At 40.8% G+C, this 25,905-nt stretch overlaps 1 protein-coding gene across 1 annotated transcript in view; it reads left to right on the forward strand.

The window, feature by feature from the left end:
* Window positions 1-21,986: 21,986 nt before the first annotated feature.
* LOC127625881 (histone acetyltransferase KAT6A-like) overlaps window positions 21,987-25,905 on the forward strand; it is a 60,004-nt gene continuing 56,085 nt past the window's right edge. Inside the window, exons 1-2 of the mRNA XM_052101324.1 lie at window positions 21,987-22,106; window positions 23,627-24,925. Coding sequence (XP_051957284.1) covers window positions 24,296-24,925 — 630 coding nt within the window. The 5' untranslated portion in view covers window positions 21,987-22,106; window positions 23,627-24,295. The remainder of the gene's footprint in view (window positions 22,107-23,626; window positions 24,926-25,905) is intronic.

A 25,905-nucleotide genomic window follows, 5' to 3' on the forward strand; every position in this document is an offset into this window, starting at 1 on the left:
AATATGGAGAAAATTTGATTGCAGTGATTTTGACCATGGCATGATGTTTGGTGCCAGAGCTGTGTGTATGTTGTGGTGGTGAAATGTTTTGTATTAATGCACTGAAATGTTATGCTCTTGTATCCAGTGTTGTTATTGATGATACTATTTAGATTTTAACTAATACCTATAAGCTGTTTTATCAGGTGAGGTTGAAAATGTTTTCTGTTTGTCTGTTGCAAATGTAGACCATGCAAATGAGATAAATTTTCTTGAAAATGTAAGTGCGAACGGCATGTTGTAGTTAAAACGCAAGTTACAAAATAATTATATTAGTTTTTATAAATGTTTATAAAAATGTTAGTATAGGTATGATCTTTAAAAGAACGTTGCATTAGTTGTGCATAGATTACCCACAATAATGAGGAATTTGAGCAGTGGTGAACATTGTTACATTTACATTTATGCATTTGGCAGACGCTTTTATCCAAAGCGTCTTACAGTGCCCTTATTACTGGGACAATCCCCTCGGAGTTGAGTGCCTTGCTCAAGGACACAATGGTGGTGGCTGTGGGGATCAATCCAGCGACCTTCTGACTAACAGTTATGTGCTTTAGTCCACTACGCCACCACCTCTCCGGGGTGTGGCGTAACTCTTGTTAGAGTGCGGATTTGTAATCCGGCCCCTTGTTAGAAAGGAAAAAAAATGTTGGCCCTCGCCCCCATCAGAGTTGCCCATCCCTGTTCTAGAGTTCACTCCAAATGGTGCTAAAAACATCCAGTGAGTGGCAGTTCTACAGATGGAAACGTCTTGTTGAAGAGAGAGGTCAACGGAGAATGGCTTGACCGATTCGAGCTGACAAAAAGGCTACTATAACTCAGATATCCACTTTGTACAACTGAAGTGAGCAGAATAGCATCTGCACAACATGTTGAACCTCGAGGCGGATGGGCTATGACAGCAGAAAACCAGGTCGGGTTCCACTTCTTTCAGCCAAGAACAAAAAGTTGAGGCATGCAGTGGGCCTAGGCTCACCATAACTGGACAGTTGAAGACTGGAAAAAGTAGCCTGGTCTCGATTTCTGCTGAGGCACACAGATTAAAGGGTCCGGATTTGGCGCCAACAGCATGAATCCATGGACCCAACCTTCCTTTTGTCATCAGGCTGGTGGTGTGGGGAATGTTTTCTTGGCACACTTTGGGCCGGCTAATACTAATAAATAATCGCTTGTATGCCACAGCCTATTTGAGTATTGTTGCTAACCATGTGCATCCCTTCATGGCCACAATTTACCCATCTCATAATGCACCATGTCACAAAGCAAAGGTCACCTCAAACTGTTTTAATAAACATTACAATGAGTTCACTGTTCTTCAGTGGCCTTCCCAGTCACTGGATCTGAATCCAACAGAACACCTTTGGGATGTGGGAGAGTGGGAGATATGCAGCATGAATGTACAGTTGAGAAATCTTGTGAGGCAATCATGTCAACGTGGACCAGAATCTCAAAGGAATGTTTCCAACATCTAGTGGAATCCATGCCATTTGGGCTGTTTTGAGAGCAAAGGGAGGCCATACCTAGGATTAGTGTGTTTATAAGTGTGGCCAGTTTCTCAATTGTGACAATTTTACCACAATTTCTTATTACCTGAATGTTATCTCAATAAAATCTAAATAAAATACGGTCATATTTAAATTAGAATCCACATAAATTAAAAGCAGCACAACAAAAACTACCATAATAGTTTGAAATAAGATGAAATACACAGATGAGCCAAAACATGAAAACTCACAGGTGAAGTGAATAATGTTATTCATCTCCAAACAAGGCCACTTGTCAAGGTCTGTGTAGATTAGTTGGTAAGTAAACAATCAATTCTTGTAGTCGACGTGTTGATTGTAGGCGAAATGGGTAGGCGTAAAGACCTGAACGACTTTGACCAAGGCCTAATTGTTATGGCCAGATGACTGGGTCAGAACATCACTGAAACGGCAAGGCTTTTGGTGGTCCAAGGAGGGACAAATCACAATCCGACGACGGGGTGTTGGGCACCCATGGCTCATCGATGTGCTAGGGCAATGAAGGCTATCCCATCTGGTCCGAACCGACAGAACGGGCACAAATCACAGAAAAGTTTAATGATGGTTACCGGAGGAATGTATCACAACACAATGTGCACTGCACCCCGCAAACTTGTCTGAGTTCCCATGAAGACCACTGTCAACCATCGAAGGTGCCTACAATGGGCACGCAAGGGCCAGAACTGGACCTTGGAGCAGTGAAAGAAACTTGCCTGGTCCGATGAGTCCCATTTTCTTTTACATCACATGGACTTCTGTGCCGTTAACCTGGGGAAGTGATGGCACCAGGATGCACTGTGGGAAGACATGCATTTGGAAATGTTCTGCTGGAAAAGCCTGGGTCTGGCCATTCATGTGGACGTAAATTTGCCACGTGCCATCTACCTAAACATCTCTGCAGACCAGGTACATCCCTTCATGGCAATGGTATTCCCTGATGGCAGTGGCCTCTTTCAGCAGTATAATGCGCCCTGCCACTCTGCACACATTGTTCGAGAATGGTTAGAGGAACATGAGGAAGAGTTCAAGGTGTTGCCTTGGCCTCCAAATCCCCCAGATTTCAATCCGCTTAAGCATCTGTGGGATGTGCTGGACCAACAAGTCTGATCCATTGTGGCTCCACTTCACAACTTACAGGACTTGAAGGATCTGCTGCTAATGTCTTTGTGCCGCCTCGGGGGTCGGTGCTGTTTTGGTGGAACACAGCAGGTGGTCATAATGTTTTGGCTTATCAATGTATATCTTTTTCCTATTACATGTATATAATGTGAATGGGATTTGTTCATATTACAGTTGCGGTATTGAGAATTGTTCCTGGAAATGTGCTTAATTGTCTTGATAATAATATTAAAAATATATTTTCTTTTCCTTTTCTGTATTTTCTTTAAGAAACATGTCACTTCTTATTTCTCTTTTGATTGTTGGGTTGTGATAATGTTTTGGACATGTTGTCGGCAGGTTACAGAAACAAAGTACTCTCATTGAAGTGTACTTTGTAAACTGATATGAGCCTTCACATCAATTTGAGTATCCAAGTTAAATTGAAACATAAACCTAATTCACAAAGTGAGGTTTAAACTGGGGCTGTTTTGACAGTTGTTGAATTGCACCATAATTGTACTGTTTCTAAAGCCATTTCAAGAAATTCAGAGGGAAAATTACCTTTTTGGATGAAATTCAGTAAATTATTTACTTTTACAATATCATAGTAATATCACATAATGGGATAATTCACAAAAATGTCAACACTCAAATATTTACTGTAGCATCTAACACGTCTTTATTTTATGTGCATTGTATATTTCACAAATCAGTCTTCAGTTATGCTGCTAGAGTGTAGCTATGGGAGGGATGCACCACAACAGCGTTTAAATATTTATGTCCTGTAGTCAGACTTCAAATTCCTTACACATATGGTGTATATATGGTTGATCACTTCAGTGCACATTTAGTTTCTCCCAATGCAGCTGAAGATTTTCTGTTGTTATTTCAAAGCATGTAAAACTTCATTAAACGTTAAATCTGATTAGCTCTAGGGCAATTTCATATTATTTTACTGTAGTTATTGAATACTGCCATCTTGTGGAATAAGTGAGTATAAGACGACCACACGAGTCTATGAGACAAGACAAAAACTGTGAGAGTTCATGCCTTGGTCTCATAGTATGGCTGTAATTTGACTTTGATATTGTAGCTGTAATTTTCCTAAAGTTTTGAACGGTGAGAAATTGACTGACGTGACTTTATGATGTGTACATCATGCGTTTGATTTATAATTTGCCCTTTCACCCAACTGGCGTTTATAATAAATCAATTAATTGATACTGATTAGACAAATAATGTATTTAAATATAGACTTGCATTGACTCTTGGTGTAAATGTGCTCCCCTAAAAGCATAGCATAAACCACTCATGGTGATATGAGTTGTTTATGTGCCACTGTTGGGGTTAAAATGATTGTGCTAAATGTTTTTACTGTGGGATGTGAAGAGGGAAACCCATCTCCCCCATCCAGCAGGCCCAGTGAAGACAGCTTAGTGCCAGAACAATGGGTTCCTTTGACCAAATTGAGGCCCTTAAGACATGTGACCTCTTGTCACCGTGGCAACCCCCCACAAAAAACGAGCTGACAGCTGGAGAGAGAGAGAGACTAACGAAAATGGAGTCCATCTCTTTAAGCTTCAGTGTTCTTCACTTTGTTCTGCCTCATCATTTCTCGCCTACGTCTGTGCTAAGATTTTAGCGCCTGTCTCTGTCTTCCTTTATATGTTATTGTTAATAATGCATCATTTTCAGATCCCTTATCACTTTATATCTATTCTATCTAATGTGATCCTTTAACTAGATCCTTAACAGAAAGCTAATGCAACATTGATGGTGAGTGTCTCATATAATAGCTAGATTAAAGGGATCTGAGGTCAAACGTGTCATGCTGATAGGAGCTGGGCTAGCAAACTTTTACGTTTTCCAAGTGTCATCTGCTATGTTGTTGAATTATTCAGAATCTATATAAAGTCTGTTTCAATGTTGCTTCCAACTGTCATTAAAGTTTAGGTTGGGCTTGAGTTTTAGGCTACCCTTAATGTCTGTGACTTAAAGGGATAGTTCACCCAAAAATGAAAATTCTCTCATCATTTACTCACCCTCATGACATCTCAGACTTGTATGAATTGCGTTCCAAAATGAAGATTTTTAGAAGAATACCTCAGTTCCGTTGGTCCATTCAATGCAAGTGAATGGTGCCCAGAAATCTGATGGTCCAAAAGCAGCATAACAGTAAACCATATGACTCCAGTGGTTAAATCCAGTTCTTCAAAAGCTATATGATAGGTGTGGGTGAGAAACAGATCAAATGTAAGTCCTTTTTTACTAAAAATCTCCACTTTCAATTTCACACCTGAGAGTCACATGCGGCACATGTTTGGTTTCACTTTCACATCTGAAAGTGAAAGTGGAGATTTTTAGGTGAACTATCCCTTTAAACATTTGAAGAAATATAATATAAAAATCTTTTTTTTTTATTTTGGCACTAAGATCTACAGTGAAACTCATTTGACTTGACTCGAAAGCTACTCTACGCAATTACAACGATGAGCCAAGACATTATGACCATCTGCCTTATATGCTGTTGGTCCTCCCCGTGCCGCCAAAACAGTGAGGCGTGGACTCTACAAGACCCCTGAAGGTGTGCTTTGGTATCTGGCACCAAGACATTGTCATGGAGTATCGAAAACTTGTCATACCTCTCAGTAAGAAAACTCTCGAAGTCAGGAGTTCCAGGTGTCAAAGATTAGAGTTTATTGAGCAGACCAACAAACCCGAGATGTCAGCTGAGAACTGACTCTCTTGGTCCAGACCCTCATCTTTTATACAGTTTGTTATCTGGCATTACCTCATGTCCATGCCCCTTTATTATTTTTTGTAGACAATAGATACTGTCCGCCACCATTATTTCACAGAGTCTCTGACTTGTTTTTAATGGTGGAAACCTGGCTTTTAGTCAATTAAAAAAAAATAAAATAAATACCTTTTAATTTGATTTATTATAGTATACATTTTGTATACAATTATACATATATTTAAATATACATTTTGAGTAAATAAAATATAACAGTCTGAGCATAATATGGTCACTTTGACCATTGGCTGTGTTAATCGTTAATTTAACTGTGTTTCCCAGTGCTTTCTCAAATTGCCATCCACATGAATAGCTGGACCCAGGTTTCCCAGCAGAACTTTTCCCAGAGCATCACACTCCCTCCACCGCCTTGTCGTCTTCCCCTAGCATCCTGGTGCCATCACTTCCCCAAGTAAATGGTGCACACATGCATGACCATCCACATGACCATCCAATGTTCATGGGTCCAGTCCTGACGCTCGCATGCCCATTGAGTTCTAAGACATGAACCAATTCAACCAGCTCAAGATGAATTACAACATTACAAACTTTGATTTGAAGCAAAAAAGTATTTGAAAATCAGACAAAAAGACAAAGCTGTAAGACTATGTTCTTACCGTCTTTCAAGAGGGCATGAACTACAGTCCCATCATGCATTGCGAATTATGTAATCGAAAAACATTATGAAAATATATCAAACATTTGATTTTGGGTTGTTGTTTCTAAGTGTAGAAACAATATATCTTCAGTGTACTGCAAAATATTCCAATATATACAGTATATAGTTTGAGGGTGTAGGAAGACGACTTGATTGTATCATTAACAGTGCGTCATGGAAGTGAGTGGTCAATGTTGGACTTGTTTGGTGGGTTTTGTTGGCCATGGTTCTCTTATTGGTGGATCTCTCTCTGCTGGACCATGGGTAGTATTGTTGTTCACCAGGATTTCTGCTATTAAACACAATTTCTGAACAATAAAAGCAATAAAGGCATATACCATCGATGAACAACCTCAGAACTCACAGTAGGTCTTTCTTTAAATGTTTATCATATTGTTGAAAATCAATTAGTTTTAGTATTTAGTTAATGGGAGTTTTACTTCCATAACCAGATGGTTGTGCTCTATTGCATGCATTTTAGCATAAACTGTCTTCTTCGACATTTGGTTATCTCTTTCAGGTCAACTACTATCATGGTGGAGAAACAGTTTGAAGAGAATCCTGCAGACCAAGTTAGTTAAACTATCAAAATATTTATAGTTGGCTTCCCGAATAATAACAAATCTTGCAAATCATGGGCCAAGCATTGGCATCTGCATTTGCTTACTTGAGTAGTATTTCTAGCCCTACTTGACATTTATTTGACACATTTGTTTTTATCAATCTTGAAGTACACTGATTGCTGGGACACTCCGAGAGCAATTTGTGGTTAAAAATCTTGCTCAAGGGCACAGTGGTAACCAGACAAGCAATATCTGTTACTCTACTGTTGATCGAGCACACAAGTTTGGAAGGAACTTGCCAACTTTGTGTTTGCTGCCTATATCCCCTATCATTAGTTTCCCAGCAGCCCAAAGGATTCAAACAGCAGGGCTGCCAGTCTGTGCTCTGTTTATCTCTTTGAAATGTGCTCTCTTTATGTCAAATGATATTCCTTGGCCTGTGAGTGAGTGAGTGAGTGCCTGAGAAATGAACAGGAGGATGTGCTCATCTCGTCTCCATTGGGACAGACTTCTGTAAAAGGATGTAGAACCCATGCTGCCTGCTCCATTATTAATGAACTGTTTAGTCCGTACAGAGATGACCATGTGAGAACTGTGCAAGATATACAGCTGCTGCAGACAATATCTACATATGAGAGGTTTTGTTTGTTAGTGCAGTATTAGTGCCTGTTGCCTATAGTTCGTTTTGTGAAGGGGGATTTTGCCACATTATAGATATAGAAGAGAGAGGAAAGAATTGAGATGATACACAAACGTACTGTAATCAAATTCCTTTTTTCAACAAATATGTATTTCTTCCTGAAAGTACTCTTTGAAATAAGTAACCAATGTTCAAATCACTGCCCCCCAGTGGCAGCCGTTTTGTTAAACTTGTCCGCACATGTGAGCTTCAGTTTCCAGGTGAAATGTCCACAGAGAGGCATTAAGAGCAATTAGTTTTTTTTTTGTTGTATATGATGTAATACAGTCAAATAGGAATGCATATTTTATTAACTCTACCTTAAACCTAACCATCAGTGGAGTGAAAATGGAACCTCTGAATGTGATTACTTCCTGGCTTCCACGGGACCAGAACAGTGTCTTAGTAGCGGTAGAGGGAAAGGTGGCCATAGTTGAAACTATGCAATAACGTCTGATGTATACTGCCTAGCAAAAAACAAAGTTGCATACTCTGATATTTCGTTGGACCGCCTTTAGCTTTAATTACTGTGCATTCTTCATGGCATTGTTTCGACAACCTTATGCAATGTCACAACATTTATTTCCGTCCAGAGTTGCATTCGTTTTTGGCCGAGATATTGTATTGATGACGGGAGAGACAAACCACTCCATACAGTCTTCTCCAATACATCACAAAGACTTTCAATAGGGTTAAGGTCAGGACTCTGTGGTGGAAAATGATTCCTTATGCTCCTTGAACCACTCTGGTTTGTGCCCGATGAATCTTGGCATTGTCGTCCAGGAATATGCCTGTGCTGTCAGGGAAGAAAAAATCCATTGATGGGATAAACTGGTCATTCAGTACATTCAGGTTGTCAGCTGACTTCATTTTATTGCAGCATGATGTTGCTGTGCCTAGACCTGACCACTTGAAGCAACCCCAGATCATAACACTGCCTCAAGAGGCTTGTAGAGTGGGCACTATGCATGACAGGTGCATCGCTTCATGTGCTTCCCTTCTCACTCTGACGCATCCATAGCTTTGGAATAGGGAAACTCTGGACTCATCAGACCACATTACCTTTTTCCATTGCTACACAGTCCAGTCTTTTTGCTGCTTAGCAAACTGAAGTAGTTTTTTCTGATTAGCCTCACTAGCAATTGGCATTCTTGTGGCCACACAGCTGTTTAATCCCAATCCTGTAAGATCCCGTTACATTGTGCATGTGAAAATGATCTTACTTTCACTATTAAACATAGCCGTGGGTTCTACTGAGAGTTTTAGTGATCTCTGATCACAATCGTTCAAGATTTTTTTCTGTCCACATTTCTTCTGCGAAGCTGAGAGTTCACCACTATCCTTCCAGGTTCTAATAATGCATTGGACATTTCTTAACCCAATTCCAGTCATTTCAGCCATCTCCTTAGATGTTTTGTTTGCTTGATGCAGGCCAATAATTTGCCCCTTCTGAAACACATTAATATCATTTCCATGGCCACGGGATATGTCTTCCAACATGGTTGTTTAAGAAATGAGAAGTTACACACTGCATCAGTTAAGGTTAAAATAACTGTTGCCGGCTGAAACATATTAATCACTGCAATAACAATCCAGTCATAGGCTCTCAAGTATCTGCTTATTTATATTCAAAAGGCAACTTTTTTTTCTTTTCTTTTTTTTGGCAAGGCAGTGCAATTTGGCGTTTGTTAATAATTTGGCCGTATGGGAAACTTTCGCCATAACACTTTCAGCAACATGTCGATTTCCTGTGTGATCATGTTGACACAACACAATGTGACAAAATTAGATTGCTCCCAATATATAAGCTGTCTACACTGCAAGTGGGGCAAAATCTATTCACAAGGGATTTAACACAATTATGTTTTTTCAAATAATTATGCAATATTAACGCAATAATGTAATGCAAAACCCTGCATAACAAACACAAGCACCACGCCTCCAACACATAATAGTGCGTTTCCGCTGTCTTAAGCATGTAACCAAATATTCAAGATTGAGGGGGGTACCAAATGTGAAAGTTTAAGAAAAAAAATTTAATCGTCTACTATTCTGAATATTGCCGGTGATTTGTCTGTGATCTGGTTGTTTAGACCCAAGAAATTCAGTTTGTATGTTCAGTTTGTATATCTTAAAAGAATACTCCAGGTTCAATACAAGTTTAGTTCAGTCAACAGCATTTTTTGCATAATGTTGAGTACTTAAAAAAATCATATAGACTCGTCTCTCCTTTCTTTAAAAAAGCAGAAATTGAGGTTATATTGAGCCACTTACAATAGAATGAATGGGGCCAATTTCTGGAGGGTTTGAAGACAGAAATGTTAACCTTATAATTTTACAAAAGCACTTGCAATAATTGTTCTCTTAAAACGCATGTATCATTTGAACATGTATTGTTTGAACTGCCATTTTTAACGTCTGTTTTAGGGTTGGCAACCAAGTTTTAAAATTGGATATAACTTTACACAGAAAATGTAAGTGATTTTATTACACTAAAATCATGTAAACACATAGTCTATGCCCTGTAACTATACTTTTAAAAAAGTGAGAATTTATTGTTTACTGATTGGCCCTCATTCACTTTCATTGTAAGTGCTTCACTGTAACCCAGAGTTTTACTAAAAGGAACTTGATTGCTTCAAGTCAAAATGAATACTTTTTGTGGTAATCAATATTATGCCACAAATGCATCGATCTGAGCTTAACTTGTATTGAACCCGGAATATTCCTCAAGCAACACTTAAGTGTCTGGTTTATTGCTTTAGGACAGATTTTTCTATAATAAAGGAAAAAGCTATCTCTGTGCACCCTGGAAACTGGACATAATGCAATAACTGAGTAATTCAGTTTCTGTGTGATGTGGAAGCTGATTTGATTTAATTTGAGACAGTGCCTGCGTATTTACAGCTTTTTGTTTACTCACAGAGAGGAATGATAAATAACTACAATCAGTAGTAATGCATTTCAGCTATTGCTGTCAGGATATGATCATATTTGGATTTGTACTATTGAATTAAAGACACTTCTCAGTGACTCTAAACTTCAATTCCATAGTGATTAGACTGGCAGGGTCTTATTTCAGAGAGCCACAGCTGAGAAAGTAGCATAAACCAGTTATGGTGTTACATGAATCTGGCTGTTACACTAACAAGCAAAATAATACTATATTTCTCGGACATTTCGTGTCCAATCGTAAAACCTCTAAACAAATAAAGTTAGTTCCAACCTGGAGGAATAAAGACAAATCAAAATTAATGTACTGCATATGGTGCTTGCACAATACAGTGTTGTTGGTGGCTGCCAAGGCATTGCTATGAAGTTGCTGAGGTGTTCTGAATGTTTTTTAGTGTATTGCGATGTGGTTGCTAGGGTATTCTGGGTACTTACTAGATGGATGCTTATTGGCTGTGGTCCCTCCTTCAATGTAAATCTATTGGATTTGTTTACCCATCTTATCGTTTACAAGGTGAAAATCATACTGACCCCTTAGAAAAGTATTAGCAGATAGCAAAAGTAATACTTTGAGATTTCAATTAAAGTGGTGCAGTGTGATTCACACCAAAGTGTTTTTGTATGTTTATTTTTAAGTAAAAGCAAAAGAAATATGATTATTGCTTTAGGGAGCACCGCTAATAAGGACATTTTTGAACAAAATAGCACAAAAGAGCCAAATTCAGTCATCTTGACATTGTGGTATATAGCTTTGAAATTAGAGACTAAATCAAATGATCAATTATGACACTTGTAGTCATTTCAAATTCAAGTTAAAGTGCAAAAGGTTCCAGATCCTGTTGCTTAAATATGTATGGTGCTAGCAATGTCAGGGTCATGGGTTCAACCCTCCAGGGTTGTGCAAAATTCAGAATTAACTCCCTTTCATGAGTTCAATTTGAATTGATTTGGCAACGCCCCACAGAAAGTTGAATTGGAATTGCAATGATAGGAAGTGAAATTCAAAACAATCACTGTCAAAACAGTCCAAGACACAATTTGTGACAAATAATTACAGTATTCTTTTTGAGAAAGTGGCTATTTATTTCCAAACAGGTCGAATTTTGCACTGATTTTTTTTTTAAGTTGAATTAATGCACTTCATTTTAAGAAAATGAACTGAACTTAAAGTGTCAACCTGCCATGACTTTATATATTATTTGTATATATCAAATATAGAGTTTACATATTTAACAATTACATATTAAAATGAAGCAACAAAGATTTTTTTAAACTCTGTCAACTTTGTCCAATGACAATTGCTTCCTTTATTTACATGGTTTTAGAGTGTTCAATATTCTGAGCATCTCATGTACATTTCTATGAATATATATTTCATGGAAAGCGATGCGCTTGCTGTCTTAAATTAATAATATAATATTTTAGTCATCACATGAACACTTATGAGGAAAGAAATCATATAATATAAAATGCCATGCACAGTCCACAATACTTGGTACATGAAACACAACAAGGATAACAATCAACAAATGTATAATGTTTTTAGAGAAACAAATTCATCCTGACATCACAAAACAAGTTACGAAGGAACGCACAGAGGTCTTAGAAGTTGCATTGTTGTCTGCAGTGTATCCTGCCTTGTAAATATACACCAGACTCCTGCTATAGACCTATGTCATATGACCCTGTGAAGAACATGTGGTTTATTTCTCAGTTTCCTCTACCTGTTGTAAATATAATGCAAACTTAACTCACTGAACGTGAAATACTGTTCAGAATGAGATTAGTTTTTCTACAAATCTGACAGTGGGCTGCCAGGAGGCCTTTTTTGTTGTTGTGAAACATCATCTGATGCTAAGCTAGGGCAGATGTTTCCTCAGGTCATTGGGTGTTTCAGGTCTTTCGAACATCAGACACCCTCACCCAGGATACCCAGCTGAGGTTGATCAGGCCTCAGCTTCTGCCCTAGCAGCAATTTCCCGAAAATCTAACCACAAGCTTCTCTCCAGCCTTGATGAAGCTGATCTCTTTCTGGCTGCTGACAATGGCACTGCAGATGGCCTTTGCTATGATCTTGAGCACCTGGTCGTGCCGCCACTGATACCTTCCTTCACCGAGTGCCCTTGGGCAACAGCTCAAGATGTGCTCAAGAGTCCCCTTCGTTGAGCAAAGAGGGCACTACGGTGAATTCACCAGATTTGATGGTCTCTGGAGGACATCGTAGACTGCCTGGACTAGGAACTTGATACGGTGTGGTTAGGTCCTGCAGAGGTCAGACCATGTGATCTTTATCTCCATGCCTTATTCCCATCTCGTCCAGGCATATTGCTGCCTCATTCCCACTGCTCTGCTGGACCTCTTCTCTTCAACTGCTACTCTCACCTCATCCTGGATCAGTTTTCGTCTTTCTTTTCCCTGCACTTTGTCATAACAGGGAGTTATAAAAAATGTGCTGTCCAGCCCTTCTCCTGGCTACTGCCCCCACCAGGATTCCATGGCATAGTCGTGACTCTGCCTGATCCACTGCTACCTCTGCTCTCCACTTCCTACTGGTCTTGACTGCTACCCCTGCACCAGAGACCTTTGGCTTGGCTGATTCTCGGTATTGCAGCACCTCCCTCGTTTGCAAAACCTTGAACTCCTCCTCAATGGACTTTAAGGGGAGTCAAAGTTTGCAGGTGTTTCCATACAGAGCAGTGCTGCTTAGACTTCTTGGCAGCCCCAACCATCTCCCTAGGTAGCGGCTGATCCTCCTCTCTAGGTCAGTGAAGGTGGAGATTGAAAACTTCTATATGAGCAGTGGCCACAGGGTCCTTGGCAAAATCCTGTGCTGGTAAATCATTGCATTAAATCTTCCTGGGAGGCTCAACTTGTCCACTTCCCTCAACCACCCTTCCAACTCCTCACATGTGCTCTTGACTGATGTTACATCCTTAAGGCTACTGTATTACCTTCCCCAAGCTTTTGACTGGTTTCTCAGAAATGTTTGGTATCGGTGTATCTGCAATGGAGAACTGAAATCTGTCCATGACTTGACTTTTTTCAGCACCAAGGATCTTGTTTTCTCTGGTTTGAATCTCATTCTGGCCCATCCCGTTCATCTCTCCAGCCCCTTCAAGATCCATCTAGCTCTAGGCACTGACTCTGTTAGATCGTCTATAAATGCCTGAATTGTTGGCTGGCCAATCCCTGTCCTGGACTTGGGGCCCCTGCATTGTGGCTCCACTGATTTCACCAGCATATTCATTGTCAGACCAAACAGCATCGCTGGTATGGTGCAGCCTGTAATAATGCCAACCTCCAGTCTGTGTCTGCTGAGACTCTCAGGTTGAAATCACTGCAATAATCCTGTATCATCCTGTATTGATGTATTGAAGAAACATCTTTCCTTCCACACTGAGCAAAGAGATGATCCTGAATTGACTTATGTATTGAAGACTGAAATTCCTTCCTGATGTTGAAGAATCAGATGGCAGAATCCACAAGTAGGATTGCTCGCTTCCTGCTTTCTCCTTTAGACCAAACCTCTGAGTTGCTATGTTCACAATAGTGGTTGTCATAGTGTTCAGCCTCCTCTCTGCATCCCCTTTTGCTGTTGCTTCCAGCACCATGTCCACTTCCTCATCAAACTTCTGCCACTCAGCTGTCTAGCTGGCTTGAGGCCATCTAATCATTCTTGCACAGGACTGCATGACTGGATGATCTGTTTGCATCACATGGAGTGCCTGAGCTCTGTGTGGTGCTTCCTGGCTCGGCTCCTCTGTCTCACCAGTTTCCTGAACTGTGCATTGTGGTGCTTGCAATCTCTCCTTGCAATTCATCTTGCCTCTCTTGTTTTCTCATTGTTGTTTGTCCATTACCTGTTGTCGTTAACCTTGTAGCTGTCTGACTGGGGTGCTCACCCCCCCCAGGCTTCCCCGGGGGTACACTTCCTAACCCACTATACCCCAGGTCTGCCATCTTTCCAAGGTGTCAACTGTCTTTCCAATCTCTTCTTGGTTGTCCTGATAGCCACTGGTGTTCCAGAGCAACAATGTTTCATTACTTTTTTCCTTGTTCTGATTGCCCTCTGTAATTGGAGATATTGCCCCTGTGAGAATTCTCCACAATGACTATTGGGGAGGAGGGGCAGCCTTTAATCTAAGTTAAACTAATTATATTTAAAAAAATCAGACCAGAAATGGGAGACTAATATTCAGTGTTGGTTAGTAATGGACTACATGTAATCTGTGTTATTTAATCAGATTTTAAAAATCAAGTACTTCTAATCTGATTACATGACCTTTTTAAATGTGTGTAATCAGATACAGTTACTTTTTCATGGATAACATGATAACATATCAATTACATTACCTTTAGCCTCCTATATGTCTTCGTCATTTTTGACTGGAATCCCTTTTGCTGATTGAATAAAAATGGTTCCCTTTATCAGAGTGGTACAAGACAAGGTGTCTTTTCCTCCACTTGACATCTGAGTCTAAGTGTCATAAAAAAAGCATCACCATTGGTCTTCATGGTAACAATTGAACGGCCATTGAAAATGAATGGGAAAGACCATAACACAGATAATTTTTTATCTGTCAAATGTAATAATAAAAAATCAGCCACAATGCAGAAAAATTACACACAGAAATTAAAAGGGTGAAACTCAAAACATTTTGAGTGCAAAACATACACTCCACCTACACACACAGAAAAATTAACTGATGAGACTATAACACAGTGCATTTTTTTATTTATCAAATTTAACCGATAAATCCACCAAAATGCTAAACACACACTCAGAAATGAGGGGGTGAGATACTAACACACCCACCATGTAGAACACATAGATACACATACACACAGAAATAAAGGTGTGCAGACTGTCTCCCATTGAAGAGACATTAAAACCAGCATGGTGTGCAGAAAATGCTAAACAAAAATCCATCTGCAAGGTACATGCCATCATAACTACACACTGCCATGGATGCATGAATGCATAAAGACACTTGTGGTGGTCAGGGCGTGGCCGAGCGAAGACGGTTTGGAGCGAGGATGGACACATGGGAACAGTTATCTCTCACAGTTCTTGGTGATCACAGTGTTAGTGGGTGAGAGATAAAGTCATAGCTAGAGTCGCAGACAGAGAGACACACGGAGAGAGAGAGAGAGAGAGACGCATGCAGCCAAGTTGACATGTGCATTCTGCATTGGGCTGAAAGGCCAACAGTAAGAGAGACACATGGAGCTGTGTGTGTGTGGGTCGAGGATTGTGTGCTGAAATTAAATTTTATTTTGTGTCACACAGAAAAGTGTTTTTTTCCCCTTTTCTCCCCAATTTTGAATGCCTAATTCCCAATGCACTTCCCAAAGTCCTCGTGGTGGCATAGTGATTCGCCTCAACCTGGGTGGCGGAGGATGAATCTCAGTTGCCTCCATGTCTGAGATCTTCACCCCATCAGCACCTACTCCCACGCTCCTATCCAATCATGGAGTACAGAGCCAGAGGTGCACATCCTTTCGCTGCCCACATGGGAATGCTACTTCCTCAACCAGGCCCTATGGTCGGAGTGGACGTATGGGGGATCCCTTTCTGGGCCAGCTCCTCCTCTCACTCGCACCTGGGTGGGAACAGAGAAAAAACTCTAATTAATGCAGCCTCAACCAGCCACAGGGCAAATGCTTATTAAGTGCCACTTACCCTTTTCTGTAGTTGGGAGGCCGTCCTTGTGTTTTCTCCATCCCACTCCAGGCTTTCCATCTAACCGGCGAATGAGAGTAAGAGTGACGTCACTGTTGGTTCCCAACTGCGCTGTCTCTGCCCATAAAAGTGCCCGCATTCGCCACCACTGTGGCAGGGTGAGCAAGAGACAGACACAGTGGGTGTGGTGTCAAGCCTCGGAGAGGCATTTATTGGAAATAATAATAAACGTAAAATGTCCAAAAGGGTAATAAAGTGTTCAAGGGAGAATAGTATTCATAATAAAGGGGGAATCTCGTATCCTCTCAGTGAAGGGGGCTCCGTGAAAGGGCTGGGTAGTGTCCATAGGAAGGCCCAGGCACGAGCTGTGTCAATCGGCCACTCGCGCTCCCCTGGAAGGTCCACGGCGCGAGGGGCGGTGGCATCACTGGCGGCCTGTCTTCCCAAGCCCGCGGCAAGCATGAGGGCAAGGCGGCCAGGCATCTAGCTCATCAGTGGCAACGTGAGTGGTTCTCCCCCGGCAACTCATCAACGTGTCCGGGGGTCCGAGGATGGGTCCAGCGGCACACCTTCTCGTCCATCTCCGAACCTTCCCGGCTCTGGTCCTGGGCGTGCGAGGATGTCAGTGTGTACCCATATGGAGATTTGAAGCCAGCTCCCCGAGAAGAGGTACGCTCTGCATTTTGAAGACAATGGTGATGAAGCATTATTCCCATCAGGTGTGCTTTATTCACCACTGACTAAATGCTGACTAAATGAGACTTATTAATTATGCAACTCTTCTCACTCTCACGCCCAACTCCCTTCGTGAGCCTGGCTGAAGGATGGCCCTAAGAGGCAGGGTGTGGATGACGAGCCGGATGGGCAGATAATAGATAAAATAAATAAATCGCAATAAATTGCATATATTAACATTTGCAGAGAAAGCCCCCAAATAACAATAATTCAATATATAATTATTAAATTATTATATTTCAATAATTATAAATATAACATATATTGTAAATATAATTAAAATGCATTACATTATTGTGGCAGATGTGAAAAACAGTACTTCAAGATTGAATTGCCCCAATGGTAAGAATATTCCTTATTACGGTGGGACATGATTATTTGTTTAATTAATTGCACTGACGTAACACGTTAAATCAACAGCCCTAATTAGTTTTCATTTTCAGCACCAGATTAAATTTCAGAAGAAATTTACTTAATACTGTCAATTGTATGACTAATTCTATCTAGACTTAATCTATTAATTTTTTTTAACATAATTCCATGTTTATGACCACATAACACTCTATATTCACTTTAATCTAGATTTTTTACATTCATTGAAGTAAAAGTGAGATTCTTGTCCATGCAAAACTCAGCTCTGCAATGCCATGGTGTAGGTATTCGCCAGGGCTTAGCAATGCGGTTGTCAGGTTGTCCTTAGTGTCACGACAAAGAGAGCAAGGTAGGACCCAAACACAGGGAGGCATGGATGTAGGCTTAATTTACTGGGCCAGGCCGAGCGGCCACAGAGGACAGGCCACGCAGGAAACTGGACCGGAGGTGCTGGCAGCAACTGGGGAATGGTCTTCGTGGCCTTGAGCACTGGCAGTGGCTGGGAAACAGCCTCCATGGCTGTGAGCACTTGCAACGGCTTGGGAACAGCTTCCGTGGCCCTGAGTGCCAGCAGCGACTGTGGAACGGCCTCTGTGTCCATGAGCGCTGGTCTCCTGGTCCCTTCTGGTGGTCACAAGTTGGCCTCTCCATCTCCTGGTGGTAAGTAGTGAGCCCCTCCGACTCTTGGCAGTCTGCAGCATGCCCCTCCGCCTCCTGGTGGTCTGCAGCAGGCTCCTTCACCTCCTGGCGGTCACCAGTGTGCTCCTCCGCCTCCTGGCGGTCAGCCGCAAGCTTCCTCCTCCTACAGCGATGTGAAGCTTGAGAAGTGCCTGGGGGAACAGGGCATGGGCTGGGAGGTGTCCTTGGATCTGGAACTCAGTCTCTGAAGCATGATCTCCACCTCTGCAAGATGGCAGACATCGTCCACCAGATCCCAAAAGGATAAAAACAAAATTCTCAATTAGCACCTCAGTGGAAGCCCAAAAGGAAAAGCTGATTTAACCGGGTCACATCAAAGCACCACCTGTGGGGCTCACTGACCAGCTCCATAGCGAAGACACCAAAACCACAGCCATTCTTGGAGCTGGCCATGGTGTAGTTGAGCTGGGTGGTACTTTGAGAGACCAGTTCCTTTCGGGCTGGAGCGGGATAAAAAAAAATGCCCATTGCCTCTGCTGGGTCCATTTTTGGTTGAATTGTTCTGTCATGACTAAGAGAGCAAGGCAGGACCCAAATACAGGGAGGCAAGGATATGGGCTTTATTTACAATAACAATGAGTACAAACAAAAAAAAACATGAGGGGGAAAAACAGAAACAGATTGATAAACTTGGAAAAACTAAAATAAACCAGAAACCAATTGAAGTTAATAACAGGATCAGTAACTAACTGACTGGAGACAAACATTTGGCAGCATGAACAACAAACGATTCAACACAGGACTCAACATGAGGGGTGCTTAAGAAAGGAGTGGGTTGACAGGGAGCAGGTGCCACCAATGATGGGATAATTGGAGAACAAGCTGTTGTCTGGGTAACGGAGCTGGCGTTCTCCACATGGCACCTGCAAAACACAGGAGGGATAGAGAGACCAAACCAACACAGGAACATTCTCAGACAAGACAAACTGACAGTCAGAGGAGGCACAGTCAGGCCAGACTGTGACAATTAATAGTTGTTAGTGTGTTGAAATATGGTTGCTAGATGTTCTGAATGGTTTTTAGTGTGTTGTTGTACAGTTTATAGGGTGTTCTGCATGGTTGCTAGGATTTCTGGGAGGTTGCTTTGTTATTCCTTACTGGCCCAAATCAAAAGAGCCCACACCCAAGTCTTTATGACATTCTGATCCCTAGATTGTTACCCATTTCATTGTTCACCAGGCAATGTCATAGTCAGATCTCTTAGAAAAGGAATACACACCTCTCCTCAATAAGCCACACAATTTGAGGGATCATTAATGTCCATAGCACATATGGTGTATATTTAACATCAAAGTTTAGTATAATTTGAAACAGAATAAGATTGGTGATTGCAAGGGAAAAGTCAGAAATATATGTTTTTGTCAAAATGCCATGTTACATTCTTAGAGACCTTACAGAAATATGACCTTTTCATTTAAACAAGTCTGGTTCCATGTGAGAAGTATGTTGAAGATTTATCACACTCTGAACCTCTTTTTGGGAAGTTCAAAGCTCACAAAGCCAATTGGGTATCTTCCTCATTTTAATCTTGCCAGTAAACTCTCATTTAGCAACATGTAAACAAACTAAGATCTTACAGGGTAATTAAAATAGCAAAGCTATCTTCCCAACAGCTACAGATAGGAGAGAGAGGCAAAAATAAGAGAAAAGGCAGGCAAAATCCTAACTCCTTCCATGCACCGATCTGTATTCTTGAGAGCATCTTCTCTGGTAGCATAGGCTTTTTGAGAGCTATACTAGAAAGAAAGAAAGAAAGATAGAAAGAAAAAGGAAGGATGGAGTAGTTAATGGTTTGTTAAAAGAATAGTTCACCCAAAAAAGAAAATTCTCTCATCATTTACTCACCCTCATGCCATCCCAGATGTGTATGACTTTCTTTTTTCTGCTGAACACAAACTATGATTTTAGAAGAATATCTCAGCTCTGTAGGTCCATACAATGCAAGTGAATGGTGGCTAGAACTCCAAAAAGCACATAAAGGCAGCATAAAAGTAATCCATATGACTTCAGATGTAAAATGCATGTCTTCAGAAGCAATATGATAGTTGTGGGTGAGAAACAGGTCAATATTTAAGTCCTTTTTCACTAAATTCTTCTTCCTGCCCAGTAGGTTGTGATATGCACAAAGAAGGTGGAAGTGAAATGAAAGTGGATATTTATAGTAAAAAAGGACTTTAATATAGATCTGTTTCACACCTATCCTTTCACTTACGAAGATCTGGATTTAACAATTAGAGTCATATGGATAACTTTTATGCTGCCTTTATGTGCTTGTTGGAGCTTCAAAGTTCTGGTCACCATTTATTTGCATAAAATGGATCTACAGAGCTGATTTTTAAAAATCTTTCAGTTTTCTGCAGAAGACAGAAAGTCATACATATCTGGGATGGCATTAGGGTGAGTAACAAGTTACAAAATAATTGACATATTTGGGTGAACTATCCATTTAAATGCTTACTTTGGCTTTTTTTCTGTGATATCTCTAGGCATTGCTAGTAATTTAATTTATTTTTAAAAACTGCTGCTATTAAAAATGATCACCAATGGCTAATTGTGATCTTTCGCTAATTGTTGCTGGAGGAAGAATGAGCTTTAAATGAATCCAGCTGGTGAGCAATTCTTTCTTAACAATAAAGCTTGATTTCGTTTGACCACACAAAGCTGTTACCTTCATCATTATAACATATGTGTACAGATGTCCATAAAATTACAGAAATTACTGCAACATTCCTAACTTCTGTTGTGTAAAAATATCTTATTTTAAATGTAAAGCTTTCTGGATGAGTATCTTACAGGTGAGCTACGGGGGATCCACTGTGATGTGGTAAAGTATGACTACAGTTAACTTGATCTCTTTTGCTACCATGTAGTCTAAGAGTAGGTAAGGAAATGAAAGGATTCGGTAAATATTGGGCTTGTTTTACATTTAAAATACAAGGTAAACCCAACTACTTTAATAGAACTTTGATTGGCTATATGATGTTCCATTTAATAACAAATGAACACACATGTCACAACATAGTTATTAGGATGGGCAAATTAAATAAATAATGAATAGAAAATGCAAATAGAAGAGCAAATAAAATGCCAATATTACAAAATTGCAACTATTTAAAAATAATTATTATAGGCTAATCTTTCCTTATTATCATTCATGTTTTCCTCAAAAAAAACAAAACAAAAATAATCCTTTATTTTAGGACATGTCCTCAATATCATTGAATTCATAATATTAAAGTATTCATGCAGCACAAACATTACAGCAATTACAATGCAACTACGTCATATCATAAATATTCTATTGACTACTGATGGCACTATAGCAACGGATTCACATTTCCCGAGTGGGTGTTAAATTGAAAACATCGCTGCCTCCCTCGTGTGGAACACTGAAGGGAAAGGTGTGCGGGTCACCTGTCATCACGGGCTCATACAGCACTGCGGGAAATTTACATAATCCTCTCTAGTAGTGAGAGAGAGAGCGCAGATATTGTTTATGTAGCGTGTCCCCCGTTTCTGAAATAAAAACATTTGCTTTTTCATAAAACTAATGGCTTTTGCGCTCACACACACACATATATGTATATATATAGTATATATATATATATATATATATATATATATATATATATATATATATATATATATATATTATTATTATTATTAGCCTACTCAATTGCATTAAAATTTCAAATAAAAAATGGCATCATCCAGTGGTTCATAGCTTACACGAAAACAGCATAATGGCTACAATGCAATGCTGAACAACGATGAGAGATGTTGATAGGGGCTGTCTTTGATCTTAAAATACCCTCTAACATTAAAACCACACTCCGTTGCTTTGATTTCGCCAACCGCTACCAATTCGCGACAACAAAATCCAGACGTTCCCTAAGCGTGCCACATCGCTACGTGCGAGAGAGCGCACCTTTTCTTCTTTTCCGCTTTACCATCTGTCCTTTTCTTCCATTTCACGCACAAGCAACGGACATTCGCCCTTCAGATATGCAGCCGTACCCCCCCCCCACACACACACACACACACACACACACCCACCTCCCTCTGTCTCCTCCCGCTGCAGTCCCTTTCTTTTCCCATCCCTCTCCGACTCTGATTCGCACGATGCAGACGCTCCCTAGCGCCGACTGTTTCCCCCCCTCCCCCACCAGCAAAGCTCCTGTTTCACTCAAAGATGGCGTCAGCTCTGGAGCCACTGGTCTCTGGCTGCATTTTTCTGGCTTGTTGATGTCTGTGTTTCAAACGCATTCTGGCACATTCTCCTCTACCACTCGACCCGATATTCCGGTGAGTAGTACATAAACAGATGCTAGGTTTAAAATGCTTACTAGTCCGAGCTGGACTGAACGTGCTTCTGTCTTTCAGGGAAGGAGAATGTAGGTAGAGGGAATGAGGGGGGAGGGAATCGGGGGGAGTGAGCGAGCTAGCCGAGGCCTAACTACTTCCCTCGGCGGGCCGCGTCTCCTCCGCCACTACCGCAGACTGTCCGGTTGGCAAGGGATGATGGTTAACAGTTAGCTGGGAAGGAAATGGTGGAAGGAGCGCTAATGAGCAGTCGAACATCCCGCGTGAGGATTTTTTTCTAACGCTTATCCGTGGCAGAGATTGGGGCCGCGCGCCTTGTCAAACGTTGGCGCGAGGGAGGGAAGGAATCTTGGTGTTCTTTTTTAACGGCTGTAGCGCGGTAGTCAGTGGTTACGGGGCATTGTGTGTTTCGTTTGGCCGTGGTGTTTCTTAACATAATATCAGGTTGGAACAAACTGTGAAAAATATTCGTCAAGTATTAAGTGTTTAAATCGCAGGCGCTGGTTTGAGAACAGCGGGACGGAGCGGTATTGAGGCAACATTGTCCAGACTGCACGTTGCTGTGTTTTGGATCGCGTGGGAGCTTACAACATACTCTTAGTTTACATTGTGTGGAAAGACAAGTCATACCCACAATAACCCTTAATGCATATATTTAAAAGCGTTAAAGCATTCAAACTGCTGTTTGTAGCCTAATATTGTTTACATTTTCCAATTCAAGTCCTGTTGCTGCAACAGATAGCTAGCTGTGTTGTTTTGGTTTAAGGTTGATATGTTTGTTTACTTCTAGCCTTGTGTTGACATTTTTGGCTAGCTTTTTCTTGTACCACAGTTTGATAAACTCCTAATTTCAAAATAATGTCCTACTATAAGTGGCCACATGACAATTCTAAAGTAATAATAGACACTGAATTACAAAATAGACATTTTATGATGTTTTTGACTTTTTTTTTAGACAGGGTTGCATATAAACAGTGTTTGTTTTATCTCAGTCTCAATCAATGTTATATAAAGCTTAGGTCATTCTTAGCATAAGGCTATTCAGAATAGTCATGTATTGTTATAAACGCAATAAGCTATTTTAAATGTTTAGAACTGTTAAGCTTTTTATGGGGTGTCTTGTGGTGGCATATTGTTTTGATTTTGTTTAGAAAGTAACAACCATGCAGACAAGGTAGTTTTTACTTTAGCTTGTACTTAAACTGCATCCTGTTTGATTGTATGTCATATGTCTAAATGCAGAAAATGTGCCTGTTGCTCTTGCTCTTGTCACACATTTCTGAAGCATATTGTAAAGTTCTAGTTCTCTGCTGTTGTGCAGTAGACGCTCATAGACATGTTGTAATTTATTAAAGGGTTTGTGACATCTGCTCTTTACATTTCTGTGTCTTTTGCAATTTTCTTTTATGCTTCACCATTGCTACATATTTATTTATTGGTTGAATGGTGGTTATTACTTTGATTCTTACTCTAATCCTTTTGTCTTTGTGTGCATGTTGCAGGAGCTTCTAAAGAAGGTTTAGTAGACCTGAGCCTGCATTGCTTCCTGGACTGAGGAATCTGTTGTGGACCACCCATACCAGCCGAGTTAGGAGCTGAGAAGAAGGACTGGACTTTTGAATGATATTCTCACACTTGAAGGTTTTTATTTCCCCAGTGGAAGAAAAGGATATCCATGCTTTAGTCCCCAAAGCAATTCCTTTTAATTCTTCACAAAGATGCTCCATCTAAACGGATAACACTAAGCACTGGAACTAAGGATTCTACCAGACACCCAAGGCTCTATTCAGCTGGCCTATGTGGAAACAGTGTTTTGCAATTTTGTTTTCTCTTGGAGTAATTGCTGTGTCTGCCTGTTGCATACCTTCCTCCTTTGCTTTGGTGTGTCCACCCTTCAAGCAGAAGGGTTACTGGGATAAGGGGATCTGTTTTAGGTTGGGGGGGGGGGGGATTTAGGGAGCCTATGCTATGGTGACCGGCTCCCTCTTTAACAGCTTCTGCTTAGGCACAGAGAGACTTTCTGCACCACCCCGGGACAAAGGATAGCCTCTTAGACGAAAAACGAGGAGGAGGTGGAGGACGATAAGGCAGCGCCAGGGCTGAGGCCACTGGGTGCTTCCTAACGGTTGTAATAGTGTTTTGGGCTGTGGCCTAGTGGTATCGCAGCAACCATGGTGAAGCTGGCCAACCCGTTGTACACCACCTGGATCTTGGAAGCCATCAAAAAGGTAAAAAAGCAAAAGCAACGGCCGTCTGAAGAGCGCATCTGCAATGCTGTGTCAATGTCCCATGGGCTTGACCGCAAGACGGTTCTGGAGCACCTTGAGCTCAGTGTTAAAGATGGCTCTATACTCAAGGTGTCCAACAAAGGGCTTAACTCTTACAAGGACCCCGATAACCCTGGACGTTTGGCGTTCCCGAAGCCCAGGGCGGGAGGAGGTGGAGTGAGTTCCAGCACCACCAGCTCCACCAAAAAACCTAGTCTGGACTGGAACAAACTACTCAAGCGCTCTTTGGAAGGGCTTCACGAGCCTGGCGGATCTTCTTTAAAGAGCATTGAACGCTTTCTGAAATGCCAGGCTGATGTTGCTGGTTTTCTGTCTGGTAGTGGGTCTATGGGGCCAGGCCTTTTTCACCAGCAGCTCCGGCTGGCCCTGAAGAGGGCCGTCGCTCACGGACGGGTGGTAAAGCTAGGCCCGCTCTTCCGTTTGGTTAGCAGAAGTTCTCATAATGACGGGACTGGTTGTGTATCTCTGGATTCTCTGCCACCAGTGCGTCTGCTGCCACATGAACAGGATCGGGTGAGATCATGAACTTTTATAATGAGTTGAATCACAGTTCTTTTGGGTGGAGTTCTGTTTGTGTGCGTAGTGCTCCCAGTCCCAGCAAACTTTCAGTTTCTCTTTTCTGATGATCTGTTTTTTACATCACTTCTGTTTTCAGTATAGGCTGTCAGCTTTTGAGTAAGAATAAAGTAGTTAGTCTTGGGCTATGTCCCGAATAGCATACTAACAGTAATATTGTTTATTCTGCAGTTTGAGGGTGCACAGTGTGGACATTATTTGTAAGCATAGAATACCAACTACATTTCCCAGAATGAGCAGTAAATGACAGCTTACTGTAGTGCATCAAAGCCCTTTCATGGAAAGTCTTTCCAGTCTGCATTCATCTTTGGGATGTCCCCTGACATCTGTTTTGTATGGATACAAGTGTCATAAAAGTACAGCTCCTATCTACTTTAATGGGGAAAAACTGAAATCTTTAAAACTGATGGTCAATATTATGATAAAAACATATTTCATATCAGTAGTTAAGTCTAAAAACAATGGTATCTTAGATTGTGCTTTTCAGCTCATATCGTTTTCGAGATGACTGACAGGCAATGTCTGTATCTAAAATATGATTGGCTCTTTTACCTGTGATGTGGGAATTCCTTTTCTTCAATCACAATATTTGGCTATCCAATTTCTCCCATTCATTTAAATACCAGTGCTCCATATCGTTCTGACAGCGTGGAGTACTGTATCTCACAATATTTGGACTATCTATTTCTAGTGTGATGAATGAACCATAAGTAATAGCCTATCAGCTGTGTTATTTTTAACTCATTTGATTAGACTTCCAAAGTTAAGGGATAGTTAACCCAAAAATTAAAATTCTGTCAATTGCAAATAGATGCAATTTAAATGTAGTTGTAAATGCTGAACATCTTCTTTTGTGTTTTCATGAAAGAAAGTCATATGGGTTAAAAAGAACAAGATGGTGTGTAAATGATGACAGA

The sequence above is a fragment of the Xyrauchen texanus genome, chromosome 3 (assembly GCF_025860055.1).
Source record: "Xyrauchen texanus isolate HMW12.3.18 chromosome 3, RBS_HiC_50CHRs, whole genome shotgun sequence".
NCBI lineage: Eukaryota > Metazoa > Chordata > Actinopteri > Cypriniformes > Catostomidae > Xyrauchen > Xyrauchen texanus.